The 17,376-nt window shown below is 56.5% G+C and overlaps 1 protein-coding gene across 6 annotated transcripts in view; it reads right to left on the reverse strand.

Annotated features, from left to right (window-relative positions):
- The window catches only part of PTK2B (protein tyrosine kinase 2 beta), a 113,765-nt gene that overhangs the window by 15,640 nt on the left and 80,749 nt on the right, over nucleotides 1-17,376 (reverse strand). For all 6 annotated transcript variants that reach the window (XM_048845875.2, XM_048845874.2, XM_048845871.2 and 3 more), the window contains exons 6-20: nucleotides 16,856-16,918; nucleotides 15,818-15,872; nucleotides 14,805-14,945; nucleotides 10,416-10,490; nucleotides 10,047-10,148; nucleotides 7,771-7,888; nucleotides 7,123-7,162; nucleotides 6,755-6,801; nucleotides 6,071-6,124; nucleotides 5,138-5,235; nucleotides 4,396-4,480; nucleotides 3,926-4,026; nucleotides 3,127-3,242; nucleotides 933-1,033; nucleotides 534-623 (exon numbers count right to left, since the gene is read on the reverse strand). In XM_048845875.2, coding sequence (XP_048701832.1) covers nucleotides 534-623; nucleotides 933-1,033; nucleotides 3,127-3,242; nucleotides 3,926-4,026; nucleotides 4,396-4,480; nucleotides 5,138-5,235; nucleotides 6,071-6,124; nucleotides 6,755-6,801; nucleotides 7,123-7,162; nucleotides 7,771-7,888; nucleotides 10,047-10,148; nucleotides 10,416-10,490; nucleotides 14,805-14,945; nucleotides 15,818-15,872; nucleotides 16,856-16,918 — 1,286 coding nt within the window. The remainder of the gene's footprint in view (nucleotides 1-533; nucleotides 624-932; nucleotides 1,034-3,126; nucleotides 3,243-3,925; nucleotides 4,027-4,395; nucleotides 4,481-5,137; nucleotides 5,236-6,070; nucleotides 6,125-6,754; nucleotides 6,802-7,122; nucleotides 7,163-7,770; nucleotides 7,889-10,046; nucleotides 10,149-10,415; nucleotides 10,491-14,804; nucleotides 14,946-15,817; nucleotides 15,873-16,855; nucleotides 16,919-17,376) is intronic.

A 17,376-nucleotide genomic window follows, 5' to 3' on the forward strand; every position in this document is an offset into this window, starting at 1 on the left:
TAGAAATGGGGCCAGACGAGTACCTTAGACAGACCACACCTCCCGAGGGGTGAGAGTCCTGTTTAGCCTCTGAAGCCCAATGAGTCTTTGTCATGGGGATTCCTGGCCACTCAGAACTGTCCTGAGCCCCCCAAAACTCCTATCAGCCGCGCTGCATGTTGCGTTGCCAGTAGGGGAGGGGTTTGCTGGGGGAGCCGGGGTGCTATTCGCTCTCTTCATTCCATCTACTTCCCTGCTGTCTCCCCATGCTCGAGACAGGATCTCTTCTCTTGTGCCGAATCTGCGCAGATCTCCAATATACTTCCCCCCCCCCCCCCAAAAGACATCTCTGCTTTCTGCCTGGGCCCTGCCCAGCTCCCGCTACACACTCTGCTGGGTAACTCTAGGACAACGGCACTGAACTGGCTCTGGGTTTACCCCAGGGGAACTGAGAGCAGGATTTGGCCCTGGGTATTGGGAAAGATACCGGCCTGAGATCGATATACTGCCCCGGACCACGCTGCACCCTTCTCGTAATCCACAGTCCCGCTCACCAAACATCCACACGTCACTGGCGGACGTGAAGCGACGGAAGTTGATAGACTCTGGCGACATCCACTTGATGGGGAGACGAGTCACGGAAGCTTGGGGAGCAGAGAAAATGGTCACAGACCTGCAGCCCCCCCTGCTCTTCCAGCTTTGGGCTTCCCACCCCACAGCTCTGCCCATGTCCCGCAATCCCTGTCCAGAGCCCCCCTGCTCTCCCTCCCAGTCCTGGGCTCCCCACACACGCACACAGCTCTATCAATGTTCCTCAGTCCTGACCTGCAGCCCCTCGCTGCTACTCCAGCTTCTTCACCCGACCCTGCGTAATAGTGCCTAGTAGCTTTCTGATAGGGAGAATCGTCCCCCAGCTTTGGGCCAGGCCACTGCAGACGCGAGTTGCCCCTTACCTTTGTAATACTCGTCGTCTTCTATGTACCGGGAGAGACCGAAATCCCCCAGCTTCACACACTCGGAAGAAGCCACCAGGATGTTCCTCACAGCAATGTCCCTGCGGAGACCAGGGAGAGCAAGTCAGTCCCGCGGGAGCGTGTTGGACGTCGGCTTTGGAGAGAGCCCCGCATGGGGTGACCAGGCAATGGTTGAGCTCTGGGGACCCACTTCTCCATTGCCTCGGACCTAGTTGTGCAGAATGGGCGGAACAAACGAAGAATTCGTGTGGATCCCTGATTGGATGAGCATAGCTCTTATCCTCAGGAGTGGGGCTTAAAAGCTTTGACTCTCCAGGTCTACATGTCGCTGCATCGGGCTACATCCCACCACACCCCATGAGACATTGCTACTCTGGCAACACCCCTAGTGTAGACGCAGCTACGTAGCTGACATCATTCAGGGAGGCAGTGTTCCTACAGGGGCAGAAAAACCCCTTCTCTCTGTGTACGCTGCGTCTACACTAGGGGCCTAAGCCAGCATGGCTTCTGTAACGTAGGTACACCCTAAATGTAATTTTACATCTCTCATCCCAATCCCACCATCCAACTGTGAGCAAGCTAGGAACAGTGCGTTCTCAACCCCTCCGTAGTGGTGCTCCGGTATGGGACGGGGGAGCCTGCTCCCCTTGCTTCGTCAAGCAGGGCCCCAGCCATCTAAAACAGATTAGCCGTGTGACACAGAGACCCCGCAGCAAAGCGGCCCCTGTTCAGCTCTTTTCTAAGACCTGACTGACTCACTGCACCCAGCACATGTCTTACAGGATATTTATCATGTAGGATATATACAGAAAGCTTGGAACCTATCAAGACTCATAACCATTACAGCGCGAATGGACGGGTAATATTTAAGGAGCAATGTATTTATACTGAAAGTCTGATTTGGAGTAGAAATTATTGCCCAGGGCATAATGTGTCCCCATGACCCCCCCATTCAAGCAAGAGGAAGTTGCCATCTCCCCAGTCGGCCAGTGAGGTCACGCAAGGTTCAATTGTCTACTCTTGCCACGGCCAATGGAAAACCATCATAGACCAGGACAAACAATCGAGACCGCTTACAGGCGGGAAGGAAAGTACCACAAGGCCGGGGGTCACCCTGCCTGTGAACAGAAACAAAGGGCCGTTTTCAGCAGAACAGAGAGTACGGCAAGGCGCTCTGCCTGCATTCACAGAGGAATCCCCTTTGGGAGCGGGGAACTTGCGTGGATATTTGGATCCTGGTTTCGGTGAAGCCAGCCAGCTCCACCACACACTGCACTTTGCGGGGGGAGCCAAATTTATTACCCAGGACAGGTAGCTATTGTTCCACCGTTTTCGATTTTATTTCATGTTGTAACCGGCTGTGTCCATCTCTGTCTCTTGCTTCCTGTTAAATCTTTGTTCTCACTCACACAAACCTACTTTTGTGTCGTTCAAAGTGCGGTGTGGTTTACAGGCAGGGTGGTTTAAAGGGAAACTGGGGTGCACCGCACCTTTGGGTGCAGAGGAATTGGAATTTCTGTGCGGAGCCAGTGTGAGGGGCTGGGTATCGCAGCGGTATGATTCAAAGGCATCTCGTTAACCTGCAAGATGACAACAGGGGTGGCGTTTGGCTGAACGGCTGGTGGTGGCAGGGATCGGACACCCAGCTACCATACGAAAGACACCCTCTTACTCGAGGCAGGGGGTAGCAGGTGACTCGCTCCTGGGCACCCCAAGAACAAGCCAATGCCCTGTAATTTGCCATCATCGCTGCAGTCGCTCCCACGCGCTAACCGTGCGTAGAGCTGAGTGAATCACTGGTTCTTTGGTCTGGCTGCTGAACCAAATGGGAAAAAAAAATGCAGTTTTCGTTTTCTAGTTTTTATAACTTTTTTAAAAATAAAACGAGAAGTTGCTTCCGGTGCCAAAATCCAGTGTGTGTGTTTGTGTGTGGGGGGGAGGGCCATTTCCCCCCCCAAGACTGAAACGATTCGTCAGCTACAGGGCCAATTCGCAACACGCTTTGGTCGACACGAAGCTGCACTTTTCACACACACACCCCAAAATTTCGGACGAAAAGTTGTGCCTGGCTCCAGCGCTTGCATGTGTCAGCAGTTCGGCAGCTCTCTGCCAATGTGCCGGCTAATGCCCGCGGCCTTGGCAACGCCCTTGGAGCGCCCTTCCCCAGCTTTACCTGTGCACGCAGCTGATGGCCTCCAGGTACGCCAGGGCTTTGCCGATCTGCAGCGCGTACAGGATGAGGGTGGGCACCCTGAGGGAGTTCTTGTTCTGCTCGAGGTAGTGGCCCAGCTGCACGGGGGCAAGAGAGCTGCGGTTAGGGGCAAACCCAGCAGCTGGGGGAGACCCAGGCAGTGCAAGCCAAAGGAACCTGGGTGTGGGGGAGGAGCAGCCACGCGAGGAAAGAGATGGGAGTCAAAGGCGGCCACGACGGGCAGATATCAGAGACGCTGGAGCGGTGGGGGGGTCTATTGGGATGGGCGCCCAGGAGTCCCAATGCCTTTCAGCGCCATCCAAATCTCTTGAGACTCGTGGGGCCATAATTGTAAGGCCCACCCACTCCGGAGCAGGCAGGAACCATTATTTCTATTTTACGGGTGGGGAAACCGAGGCACGGAATGGTGACGTGACTTGCCCCCAAGGTCATTGGCAGCACTGAGGGTGGAACCCAGGTTCCCTGGAATCCACTCCCCTGCTCTAACTACTAGGCAACACTCCCTCTGGCAGGGGCCAGTGGGTGAGGGGCATTCCTTACAGCAGCAAGAGCTCCATGTCAAGCAAGCTTCTCTCCCGCCTGGCCCACCCTCTCCCCACCAACGACAGATCACTGCTGCTGAGGAAATGTTGCCTGATGCACGTTTCCAACGGCTTCGCTACCCGATTAGGAGCAAGGAGTCCTGCTGTAAAGACCATCCCCCCGCTCCCAGGCCCTCCAGCTAGCGAATGCCCCCCATGGGTTTGTTCTCCCCCCTCACCTCCCCGTAGGGGTACAGCTCCATGATGATCCAGGTCGGCTCCTCATCTGTGATGCCGATGAGCTTCACGATGTGGGGGTGGTCCAGCTTCTTCATCAGCACTGCGAGCGAGAGAGACACCGGGGATGGCTCAGGCACTGAGGCGGCATGGTCGATGGGGGCGGGCTGAACCGGGGACCAGCAGCAACGGGAACGTGAGCATCCCCCACCGGAGCGAAAGCAGCAGCTGCCCTGGTAGCGGTGGCAGGTTCATGACCGTCTTAGGAGGCCCATGTGTAACACAGACAGACCCCTGTCGTCAGCGGGCGGCTATCTCCTGAGCTATCTCCAGCCCCCTGTTGTCCCAACACCCCATGGGCCTGCCAGCCCAGTGGATCCCCACCAGAGCAATACAGGATACGGCCAGAGGCGCCCCCAAGGTGGAGGGGGCAGGCTGTCGCCATGGCCACGGGCAGCCGGGAGCTACGTACCGGCTTCGCTCATGAACTTCTCCTTGTTCTCGGGGGTGCAGTCCTTCTTGCAGGTCTTCACGGCCACGTTGATCCGCACCCCCTTCTGGAAGGAGAAGAAGGCAGAAGAGGGGCTTTCACCCAAGGCCTTGATCACGGGGCAATGTCCAGGGGGTGGGGGAATTAGCGCAGCCTGGGGCTAACCACTGGGGCCTGAGAAGCAGCTGAGGGGGTTTGTCGGGAGGAAAGCGCAGGTAGGAAGTGCCTCCAAAGGGGGTATGGGACAGGCCCTGGGCTGAGAAGAGCCAGGATGAAAGGGAAGCCGGGTTTCAGGGGAAATCCACGTCCCTGTGCAGCCGGCCCTGACGGGAAAGGGCCAGGATTAAGGGGAATCAGGCCCTGGGGGCCCATGGGCCCAGAAGAGAAGACAAAAGCTGAGAGGGGACAAGAGGGCTGGGTGAAGAGGACACGAGCCAGTGATCCCAGCTGCCCAGTGGCTGATGACTGGTGGGTGGAATATCACTGGACTGAGGGGGTAATAGACTGAAAAGACCTAGCCTCAGAAAGGGCTGGACATCAGAGGGGCCAGGCCTATCACAGGAGTGTGCCCGCACGGCAACAAGGGGGTGCTGTGGGACGGGCACTTTGCCACAGCCTCGTCTGTGGCAGGGCTGGCATCTGCCCTCTTGTGCCCACCCCTGCCAGCCCCATGGGGAGGATCAGTGGCTGCGAGTCGGCGGCAGCAAAGAGAAAGCGAACTCACCTGGTTGGTGTAAATGCCCTCGTATACCTCCCCGAAGAAACCTTCCCCCAGGATCCTGCCCAGAGTCACATCCTCTCGGGAGACCCCATACTGCTGGGCTGGAGGGACAGAGAAACCGGAGGGACAGGGTTCGCTGGTGCCACCAGCTCATCCCTGGGAGTCCCTGCTTGGAGATCCCCCCAGTGGGCGATGGCTCCACGGGGCTGGTACATTCGGTGCAGCCCCTGAAAAGCCAGCTGCTCTGTCAGGTGTGCAAATCCAGAGTCCACGGAGCGTGACTGATCCTATGGCCAGCCGCACCCCCGTTCCCGGCCCCGGGGGCTCCCAGAGGACAGGGACTGTCCTCGGTATAGACAGAGCCCTCCCTCATCTCCTGCAGGCAAAGCAGAGTCTCCAGGGCTAATGAAACATCCCCCCACGGTGCCTGTTCAGCGCAGGATGACGACAGTATCTGAGGGGCCGAGTTTACAAATCACGAGGCGGGGGGAGGCTAACCACGGGGAGGACGAACGCATGAACCTTCCCACCCACGATCAGTCGGGGGAAGCCAGAGCCGGAGGTTACGGATAATAGGCCACATCCAGTGCCGGTGCGAATCAGTGCCGCTTCTTCTCCTCTAATGGAGCTATGCGGATTTACACCAGCGATGGATGGAGCCCCCCTCTCTCTAATATAGAAAAATTACATCCTTCAGACCATGCCCTTAAGGAGCACCTAGTGGGAGGGGCTGATTGACCCCAAGCTCCTCCCCCTCGCAGCTTAGCTCCTCCCATCACGTCTCCACTGTCTTTTGGGAGCCAGCAAAGAGGCGCCGACCGGCCAGCCCCTTCCCCCTGGAGCTGGAGCCCCTTCCTCCAGCGTGTGGGTTCTCATGTCTTCAAGGAGAAGCGTCACTAACCAAGCAAAGCTGGGGGGGCCAGGCAGGGCACGTACCTCCAGACTTGGGTCTCGAGGCCTCATCGGGGATTTCAGCATAAATATCCAAATCTAGGGCAAGAAATTCAGCAGTAAAATGAGCCGCAGCACTAAGAAGGGGCCACCTCTGCAGGGCCCGGCCTGGGGTGTTTCTTTTAATAAGCCAGCCGGTCTGAGACCCCTACGAGCTGCCCCTTATCCTGTGACACCGTGGCAAGCCCGGGGCCTCCGCCTGGACAGCCCATCCGCACCAACCCCATGGATAAGCACAGGCTGTCCAGTCCCCCCGTGCCCACAGAAGCCGCTGGCCATGGGAACCGCCACGGTGAGCCAGCTCAGGGGTCCATCTAGGGCAGCGTCCTGCCGGACAGGGGCCAGCACCAGCTGCTGCCAAGGAGGGTCTAAAGAGGCAGGAAGGACCCACACTGGGGCCGCACTAACAGGTTGGCTCCACCCGACTCTGTGGCCATGGGACAGAGAGGAAAAAGAAGCGAGGGTCCCCCGGTCAGGGGCAGGAGATAGAGGGAGGCTGGATCTGGAGCTTTGCCTCGGGCCGTCTCTAATACAAGGGAGCTGAGATTCTCTCTCCCCTTCCCCAAACACTCCCATCCCTCTGTTTTCTCCTTCTGCCAGTGGCACCGGCTCGCTTACTCTCCAGTTCCCAGCCGTGGCCGGATGGCAAGAGGGGTGAATGAAACTCACCCACACTGATGCTCTCAGTTAACATGGGTCTTCTCTCGTCTATGTCCCTACAGGTGAAAGCATGGGTGAAAACGAGCAAGAGACAAGCTCAGACACCAGATGTCCTACCCATTCATGCATCCATCCATCCGTCTGTCCATCCATCTCCTCATTCTTCCATCCATCCACCCAGCTCCAGTATTTCCAAGGTGCCTATCACCAGGGTATCTAAGCCCCGCTCTGAAGCCAGGCGTTTGTGCGATCTCTGAGGGCCACACATGGTCAGGGCTTTAGTTTTATGGCCCTTCCTTCCAACCTGGACATCCCGCCTTTGTGGCCCCTCTGCCCAGTGCCAATACAGGTCCCTCGAGAGGTTATGTTCTACTTACTGTGTGGGGATCTGTGGCAGGCTCACCCGCTTCTCATTCTCTGTGGGGAAAGGGGGAAAAGGGTCTTGACTTTGCATCTCCTGTCGCCCACCCACCCCCCGTTTGGCTGCCAGACTCTGGGGACATCTTAGCCTCCGCTCTCCCTTCCCCGGCCATTCTGCTGAGCCTCCGAGGAAGATATGGGATGGAAGGCAGCGTGCAGTCGGGGGGCCCTTCCCCACACACCCAGCTGCTCAGCAACCTGCATACGAACATCAAGCCGAGACAGCCCCACACTGCCACTGCCTTTCACCTCGGGACGCCATCTGGGGTTCAACGCCAGCGTGGATCACAAGCGCAGCGAGTTTGGTGGCTCTCAGCTGAGACTGAAGGGACACTTGCCCCTCTCCTGTAATTTAGCAGGATCATGGCGATGGTCCAGGACAGGAAAAGAAGGGGCTCTATGCAGGGACGCCGAACTGGAATAGTCGGGGGACTGTAAATCAGGGCTGATGGGGGTGCTGGGAACAGGGGGTTAAGAGAACTCCCTGCACTAAGCCTGGCTCCAGTTTGGGACATCACCCCTTGACGTTCATGGGCATCGCAATCCCGTTGCATCTGCTCCCGCTCTGGTCTCCCAAGCGCCTGTGCTTGGAGAGAGTCGCTCACCTTTCTTGGGACGGACGATGAGGGAGATTTCCAGGCCACCCTGCAGCCGGCAGTAACCATCTATCAGATCAGCCATGTTCTCCGCCTCGGCCAGGGAGGAGGTTTTAATAGCCAGGGACTGTGAAACATGAAAGGTGGGGTGGAGGGGAGAAACCCAGGTGAACATTTGCATCCAGATTTCCACGCTCCCAGCTGGACGGACAACGGCTGGACACCTGGAGGCCGCAGGGGCTAGTGTTGAGATGCGCTGCCATACTGAGCCCATCCCTCTCCCTTCTGGGACACTGGGGTCCAGCAAACCCAAACCACTCGGGGCCAGACTCAGAGATGAACCTGGGTCCCCAGCCACGGGCAGGAGATTTGCACAAGTGAAACTGCACCCATGAGCCGAGCTTCCACTGAGCCCCCCGGCGTGTGAGTTACACCCACTCAGGCTCCATTCGCGCCAGAAGGCCAAGGTCACAAGCAACGGGTAAGGGGGTGTACGTGACACACCGGTGCCAGGGGGTGCGTCTAACCGTCCCCATTACAGGCTGGAGCTGGGGTCATGTTCCCACTGAAGGGGCAGCAGGAGGTGCAAGATTACACCCTGTTACGCCCTCCGAGATGCACCTCTGTATCTGGCCTGATGCATTAACATCTTTAAAGTACACCCGGGCAAGCCCACTGATTCCAATGGGGACAAATTGGGCCCCTAACATATTGGTCTGGTGCCATCTACAGCTATTGGCCTGCACTCATACCCTGCGCTAAGAACAGCTGGTGCAGTGTCCTGGTAGCCCTATCCGACCCAGGATATTAAACAAACAGAAGTTGGTGAAATAAAGATACTGCCACCCCACCTCACCCCACCCCACCCTTGTCTTTCTGGTAGCAACATGTGACTGTTATAGAATCATCGAACCATAGGGCTAGAAGGGACCACAGGGCCATCCAGTGTAACCCTCTGCCAAGATGCAGGATTTGTTGGGTCGAAACCATCCAAGGCAGATGGCTCCAGCCTCCTTCTGAAAACCTCCCGTGAAGGAGCTTCCACGACCTCCCCAGGCATCTGCTCCATTGTCCTGCTGTTCTTACAATGAGGAAGTTTTTCCTGAGATTTAATCTAAATCTGCTCTGCTGGAGTTTGACCCCCTGCCTCTCGCCCTGGCCTCTGTGGCAAGAGAGAACAGCTTTTCTCCATCTTTTTTAGGGCAGCCTTTCAAGGATTTGAAGACCACTCTCTTGTCTCCCCTTCATCTCCTCTTTTCCAAACTAAACATGTCCAGATCCTTCAGCCTTTGCTCGCATGGCTTTCATTCCATCCCTCTGATCATCTTTGTCGCTCGTCTCTCGATCCTTTCCAGTGTCTCTACACCCTTTCTACACAGTGGTGACCCAAACTGGACGCAGTCCTCCAGCTGAGGCCTGCCCAGCGCCGAGCAGAGTGGTACTTGCACCGCCCGTGACTTGCCTGCGGTGCCTCTGTTCATTGCTAAAATTGCTTTTGTTTTTTTTGCAACAGCATCGCATTGCTGACCCGTACTGAGGCTGTGACCCACCACAACTCCCAGCTCCTTCTCAGCAGTGCTGCTGATGAGCCAGTTAACTCCCATCCTGTATTTGTGCAGTTGGTTTTTCTTCCCAACGTGTAGCACCAGCCATTTGTCTTTGCTGAATTTCACGTTGTTGTTCACGGCCCAGTTCTCCAATTTATCAAGAACCCTCTGATTTTTAGTTCCATCCTCCCAAGTGTTGACAACCCCCCCCACCAGCTTTGTGTCATTTGATCAGTGTGACACTGTGACCTTTTTTATGTTACTACTAAAACCATGTGATGCGCTTTTAGTTTTTGCAGCTGTTTTTAGAACAGTCGTCTCCCAAAAAATAGTTCTCTGTCTCCCCTTTTTCTCCCCTCATTTCTCTTTTCCAACCTTGGCACTGGGGGAACAACTATTTGATAGTCATGGGCTCTTCAGTCTAGCAGACAACATTCAATGGCTGGGAGTTGAAGCTAGACGAATTCAGCCTGGAAACAAGGGGTCATTTTTGAACGGTGAGGGTAATTAACCCCTGGAATATTTTACCAACAGTCGTGGTGGATTCTCCAGCACTGGGCATTTTTAAATCCAGCCTGGATGTTTTTTTCTAAGAGATCTGCATTAGCTCAGAGGAGTTCTGTGGCCGGTGTGCTATGGCAGAGCAGATGATCAGAGTGGTCCCTTCTGGCCTTGGACTCTACGTGGCTCTAGGACGGTAAGAGACATCGAAGCGCTGCCCATCTCCCTCCCCTTTACCTGGGGGGTCCCGGTGAGTGTGAGCTGCAGCACGGCTCTGCCCTCCTCCACGCTGCAACACCTGATGGATTTGATCTGCTTGAACTCCGCCAGGCAGGTGGGCTGCAATGCACCAAAACCTCAGCGTGATCACAACACCTGTGGGGGCTGGGAGACAGCTAAGAAAAGATGTCACACACACACACACACACATACACACGCTCTATTTTGGGATGCCCGTTGCAGCTCCCTCATTCCATAAGCAGCTCCACCTCCTTTAATTGCCAGAAGAGGAACGTGCTCTGGGTCCCAGCCCCGGCAGGTGCGGGGGTGAGGGGGGACTAAGCCCTCTCATCTTTTGGGGATTTAGCCCTGCCCCCCTCCCCATACCTTTGCTTCCTTGCTTGTCATCTGCCGGATGCCCTTGGGCCCGATCACCAGATCCACCGTGATGTTCCACCCTTGCTGGAAGGGAAAGACAAGGACACGGGCGCGGTCTCTGCTCTGCCTCCGAAACAGCCCCGTCCCCCTTTTCAAGAGCTTCTCGGCCAGGGGTTTGCTGAAGCACCCAGCACTGGTCAAGGGGGCTGGAGAATGGACCCCAAAAGGGGGGCCTGAGCAGCAGCATGATGAGCGTCCCCACACAGTCCTGCCCAGCAAGCCGGAGCCCTGCCTGCAGAGAGCACCGTCAGTTCTGTCTCCACAGTCCATACAGTCCTCGGCTTCTCCGCTGAGGCCAATCAGAGCGCCAGCAAGGGAAGGGGGAGTGTGAGGTGGATGCTTGTCCGAGAACTGGGCTGAGACTCACCCCGTAATTCCCTGGGGGCAAACTCATCTCGGCTGAGTGGAACTGAGAAGCCGACCGTCCTGTCTAGCGCCGGGTGCAGTGCAGACGGCGGCTTCGCTGACTTTCCACACCCGTGGCTCTGCCAGCCCACCTCAGTCCCCGCCTGCGGCATCCCACTGGATGGGGAGCTGGGAGCCGTCCCCTGCCAACATCCCCCAGCTGGGCCTCTCGTGGGCTGCAACTGCTGGCCGTTCGGTGACGTGCACCAACCCCAGAAACTCAATCAAAACCGCAGGACTCGAACCCAGGCCCCACCATAAGTCCCTGCTAGATCTCGCTAATGATAACACTGCTGGGGGATTCCAGTGCCTCCTGGGCAGCTGCGGGGCACTGAAGACTTCAAACCGCTCGCGCCCTCCCTGCTGTTAAACTGGTACGTACTGCAGCAGCCGGGAGTGGAGCTACGGGGAAGCCCCCTGGTATCTAGTGGGAAAGTCAAGCTGAGCTGGGGAGCCTGGATCAGGTTTGGGGATGGGCCTGTGTCCAAATGCCGGGTGGAAACGCTATGAAACTTGGGGGCACAAAGCTGAGTGGTGCAACCACGGACCTTGCACAACTCCCGGAGAGCTGAAACAACCAAGCTTCCCGCAGCACTCGCCATGAGCACCGGCGGCTGCCGATCCACATCGGATCTGCCCCAGCCAGCCCCACCCCGAAGCGACGTGAAAGCCACCGAGACCGGCTGCGGGGTGTTGTTGGCAGCTAGTGGCTTGAACTACCTTCAGCTGCTTGAGAAATTCTGTGAGGAACAGGATATTTGCTAGTACAAACTCAGACACAGACGCTGCCTGAGAGACAGAGTCAGGGGCCACTTTTATGATCGGCTGGAGCCAGAGAGTAGAAAGCCGGAAGCAGTTGAAACCAAAGCCATATTATAGTGTATGACCAGGGCAGGGGTCCCCAGTGGGAAAGCCACTTGGGGTTGCGGTATGGGGCGCAGAGATTTCCAGGAGTTAATCTGGGGGTTACTTTCTGAGATGGGAACATCAGAATGGCCTGTCTCAATCAGACCCGAGGTCCACCAAGCGCAGCATCCTGTCTATGACACTGGCCAGCCCCGGCTGCTCCAGAGGAAGGTGCAAGACACCCGAGGGGAAAGTCTGACCTAACCCCCATCTGTGGTTGGCTTAGTCCCTGATGGGAAAGGGTTTATAATGCTAATACATTTTATGTCCTATCTAATGGACTTGTAATTCAGGATGTTTTTATCCCTATCGGTGCCTGTGTTATACGGGAAGTCAGACTAGATAACCACAACGGTCCCTTCCGGCCTTATAATCTATGAATCTACCAATGCCTAGTCCTTTTTGGAACCCTGCTGGTACTTTGCCCTCACGGATAGCTAGTGGCAGTGAGTTCCACAGGCTGATTGTATAAAAAAGTATTTTGTTGTATCAGCTTGAAATTGGCTGCCTTCCACTCTCATTGGACCAGCTGGTGTCAATCGGTGTAGTTGGCGCAGCTACGCGGAGGATCCGGCCCAGTATTCCTAGGAGGCTACGCCACTGATGTATACAATGGCCCCTATAATGTCTTATATCCTCTGATACTTAATATCTTCAGTGTTGCTGTTATGCCGGAAGGTGGTCATGGCTGCCAGCAGGGGGCAGTCTTGGACCTAAAGACGATCACAGACCTCCTTAAAGCCAGCATGTGCCCACCACTCTCTATCAGGAAGAGCAATCCAACCCCTGTATGTGCTCCCAACAGCTGGGTCCTTGCAGCTACTGCCCGGGGCGCCAGACCGCGAGGAACGAGGGCTTTCCCAGGCTGTGAACACGGGGCGGGGTTAGGATGTCGGGTTTGCAGCCTCTGTGCACCGGAGGCAGAAGTAAGTCAGCAGGAGGCGCTGCGAGCGTGACCCTGGGAAGCAGAGGGGCAGAGCTCCTTGGGCGCAGTGCTTGCTGGAGGGGCGAGCATGGGGACTTCTGAGCCAGGAAGCTTCCCACTGTTTGTTCTGGCCCACGTTCAGGGAACAGGCCTCCGTGGCCATTCTTTGTGAATCATAGAATATCAGGGTTGGAAGGGACCTCAGGAGGTCATCTAGTCCAGTCCCCTGCTCAAAGCAGGACCAATCCCCAGTTAAATCATCCCAGCCAGGGCTTTGTCAGGCCTGACCTTAAAAGCTTGTAAGGAAGGAGATTCCACCACCTCCCTAGGTAACGCATTCCAGTGTTTCACCACCCTCCTAGTGAAAAAGTTTTTCCTAATATCCAATCTAAACCTCCCTCACTGCAACTTGAGACCATTACTCCTCGTTCTGTCATCTGCTACCATTGAGAACAGTCTAGAGCCATCCTCTTTGGAACCCCCTTTCAGGTAGCTGAAAGCAGCTATCAAATCCCCCCTCATTCTTCTCTTCTGCAGACTAAACAATCCCAGTTCCCTCAGCCTCTCCTCATAACCCATGTGTTCCAGGCCCTGATCATTTTTGTTGCCCTCTGCTGGACTCTTTCCAATTTATCCACATCCTTCTTGTAGTGTGGGGCCCAAAACTGGACACAGTACTCCAGATGAGGCCTCACCAATGTCGAATAGAGGGGAACGATCACGTCCCTCGATCTGCGGGCAATGCCCCTACTTATACATCCCAAAATGCCATTGGCCTTCTTGGCAACAAGGGCACACTGCTGACTCATATCCAGCTTCTCGTCCACTGTCACCCCTAGGTCCTTTTCAGCAGAACTGCTGCCTAGCCATTCGGTCCCTAGTCTGTAGCTGTGCATTGGGTTCTTCCGTCCTAAGTGCAGGACTCTGCGCTTGTCCTTGTTGAACCTCTCAGATTTCTTTTGGCCCAATCCTCCAATTTGTCTAGGTCCCTCTGTATCCTATCCCTGCCCTCCAGTGTATCTACCACTCCTCCCAGTTTAGTGTCATCTGCAAACTTGCTGAGGGTGCAATAAACGGGACGGTGCCCAAGAACCGCCTGGTCTCATGGCCCTGATTTCTCATCCTGACGGAAACAATCCTGCAAGGCTGGGCAACTCCGGCTAACCGCTCCAGCCCAGGGCCGACGCTAGTCTCTGCCCTCGTCTGTATGCACCCTGACATTTTCATCGCAGCACATGGAGCAGAAGGTTTCATACTGAGCTGCCCAGTTCTCCCCCCGCCGCGGGCAGTACAGTGAATGTAGAAGCCCCACCATTAGGGCACAGTTGCAGGGTATTTCCAAGAGATCAGGAATCCCCCACAGGGTCCTGTTCTGTGTTCCGGGGTTTCCCTCGGGGAACTGTTCCTCTCCTTTGGCAATTCCCAGCAGGTACCCCCCAGGGCTCAGTCACGGCCCGCCCAGGGATCCGACCAGGCATTCGCAGCTGGAACGCGGCAACGCAGCTCTGCTCCTCAGCCCTGCCCCGGCTGGCTCCCTTTCACGCACAGCAAGACAACTGGAAGAAGCCTGCCACACAACGCCTGGGCCACAGGACAGCAATGCCCGCTAAGGATGCCCAACTCCCCACCCCCACTCAGGCCTCCTCTGCTGGGTTTGCCCTGACTGGGGGCCTGATTCTGCTCTCCAGCTGGTGTAAATTAGAAGCAACTGCACTGAAATGGTGTCAGAGGGAGCAGAATCAGGCCCTTGGTAAGGTGAAATGCATCCTGGGAAGAGAGGCCGGTGCCTAGAACTTTGCACCAGCCCCTTGGCGGGCAGCAAATTTCACACTCAGAGCCCTGGGGCTGGGCATACTGTGTATCCTACCGTATACTGGCCCTCAACCCCAGGCCAACAGGAGATTTGGGAATGCCGTATTTCCCCCTCTATCCGAGCACTGATCCCCAGCCCTCCTCCCGACGCTGGCCATGGAGCGATGCTTATTAGCCAGCCAAGGCTGGATGATCAGGCTCTAGGCAGGTGCTGGCTGGAGGCGTGTGACGGAACCGTACAGATCCCAGCCCCGGCCACAGCGCCCCGTCCTCCCCAGGCAGGTACTCACGATCAGCTCGCAGCGGTAGCTCTCCTGGTCAATGTTGGCGAAAGAGGCAAGGGTGTGGAGGAACTTGATGATGCACTCCTCCTCCCGCAGCAGGGCGTACTGCTGGAACGTCTGCTGGATCATCTTCCGGAACTGCTTGGGCTGAGGAGAGAACAGCGCCCGAGCCGGGGAGTCAGCGACGGGCCCCACTGGCTGGGCATAAAGACCCGACAGCCGGAAGCAGCCCGGTCTGGGAGGCGTCTGCGTACCCAGATGCTTCCCTCTCCACATGCACAGTATCTCCGCCAATGCACTTGAGTCCTGACCCCCCTCTCCCGCCCGCTGTTCCAGTCGTGAGCCGTCCCCTCACTGCTGACCCGCAGCCCTGCTGTGCTTCCACTCCTAGCTTCCCCGGCTCCGCTGACGCCCTCAGCCTGGACCCCCAGCCGCTCTGCATCCCCAGCTATTCCAGTCCTGGGCTCCCCACACACACAGCTCTGCCAGCGCCCCTCATCCCTGACCTCCACCCCCTCCCCGCCCCCCACTGTTCTAGCCCTGGGCTCCCCATACACAGCTCTGCCAACAGCCCTCAATCCCGGCTTCCGGGAACCCCTGCTAATTCCTGTGAGCGGCTTTCCCAACTCCGCTCCTTGACCGAGAGACCTGACAACCCAGTGCGGGGCGCTGGAGAGCTCTGCAAGGAACTCCTAGGTTTGGGTGAGTTCCCTGCTGTTCCGCGCCCGGCCTGCCCCTTCCCCAGGTCAGCTCCCCAGCTTTGTCGTTTCTTGGCAAAGGGTGAATTCTTCAACCGACATCCTAGGTGCCACTCAAGTCCCACTTACACTCCTAGGGTTGGCTTAGGCCCCAGGCCTAGAGTGGCACCTGTCTCCTTGCTCTGCACCAGGCCTGGATTTCACCCTAACGGCTTAACCCAGCTGCACTGAGCTGTTCTCTGAGGGAGTCCTGGCTTCCTGCGCTGGCCACAAGTGTCCTTTGTCCATAACACCCCTAGGCCGGGCTCTGCAGCACCTCACCTTCAAATTCTCCTGCATCTGCTTGGGGAAGAACAGGTCCAGCCCTACTTCCTTTCTGAAAGGCAGAGAGAGCAAGAGACGCACACACAGGTTAACGATCCCACAGGGACTCTGCAAAACCTACTCCTTTCATCCGCATTTCAGTGGCGTTTAGGCCAGCTTTAAAATATCCTGCCTGGCGCATGGAGGGGTGCCAGGGGACGTGTGACAGGCACCCTGAGTCCCCCGGGTCATTGGCTTGGATGGGTCTCTGATCAGCGATGACTGGAGCTCAGTGCCACCTGATGGGTGACTGGTGGCCCCTAAAGCAGTGCTCCCAGCCTGGTTCCCGGTTGAGGACCGTCTGCACTGCAGCGGGCAGCCTCAGCAGAAATCCCCAGGGCCACAGAGAGACCACCTCTCAGTGACCCCTGCCCTCGGGACAGGGACTCTGGTACTGCCCCACTTTGATCGCGATCTATTGTTGTGATCAGTAATGTTGCCTCACGCACCTGACGCGGTAGGGGATGATATGAGGGGGTTCATCTCATGGCATTTCAGGCTTCCTGCACTTATGAGGATCCCAGCTTCCCCCACTCTGGGTTTTACTCCCTGCAGTAGGGCCATGACGCTTTGAGGGGCACCCACCCACCCACCCACCCACGTTTCTGCAACGTCTCTAGGGCAGCCCACTCCAGGCTCTTGGCCAGGATCTTGTAATAACCATCAAAGAGCCCAAACCATAGCACTTCCATTCCAGGCTTTACACTGAGCCCAGTAGATTCTGCAGGGTTCGGACTCTGGGGGAGGAGGCTGTGTGTGGACACAATCAGCCACAAGTGTCCTTGTGGTTAGGTACTTAAATGGTGAGTCTCCCTCTGTGCTGGGATCTAGGGAGCTGCCTAATCCCCTGGGCCATAAGTATAGGAGGAGATTTCCTTGCCTTAATTAAGAGATCACGTGGGATTGGACACCCTGTTATTTGTGAGGACTGGGGAACTCCGAGGAGTGGGGGGAAGGGGGGGGAGAGTCGAGAAGAAATAGAACCTGGCTACTTACTCCAGGAACTCAAAGTTGGATTTCTTATCCAGGGCATTGTGCGGCATGTCCTTATAGAACCTCCTGCAAGAAGAGTGAAGGTCAGGTGTCAACATACCGACCTCACGCGTGCGCATCCTATATGGGGGGGGTGGGGGGTGGGCATGCAAGCAGGCTGCAAATGCCAGGGCAGCAGATTAGCCATCAGCCCCTGGTGGCTCATTCGTACATTCAATATGCAAAATGAGCGGTACAAAATGATAGGAGGGCAGCAGACACCCCGTTAACCTCACACTGTGATCAGAGTCAGGAAAGGGACCTTCAAACAGGTGGGCCCAGATAAGAATTGCAGATGCAAAGGTAATAAGTTAGTTAAATGTGTCACGGCCCCCTTTAGTGGCTCATTCTCAGAGAGGATACCAGCCTACCACTGCTACTAGTCAATGGAGTTACTCCATTAGCTCATGTGGCAGAGGCCTGTAACTTAGAGCAGAAAGTCAGGGTTCTGTATCTGCTGCTTACATGTGGTAACCAAGGTGTTA

The sequence above is a fragment of the Caretta caretta genome, chromosome 3 (genome assembly GCF_965140235.1).
Source record: "Caretta caretta isolate rCarCar2 chromosome 3, rCarCar1.hap1, whole genome shotgun sequence".
Lineage (NCBI taxonomy): Eukaryota > Metazoa > Chordata > Testudines > Cheloniidae > Caretta > Caretta caretta.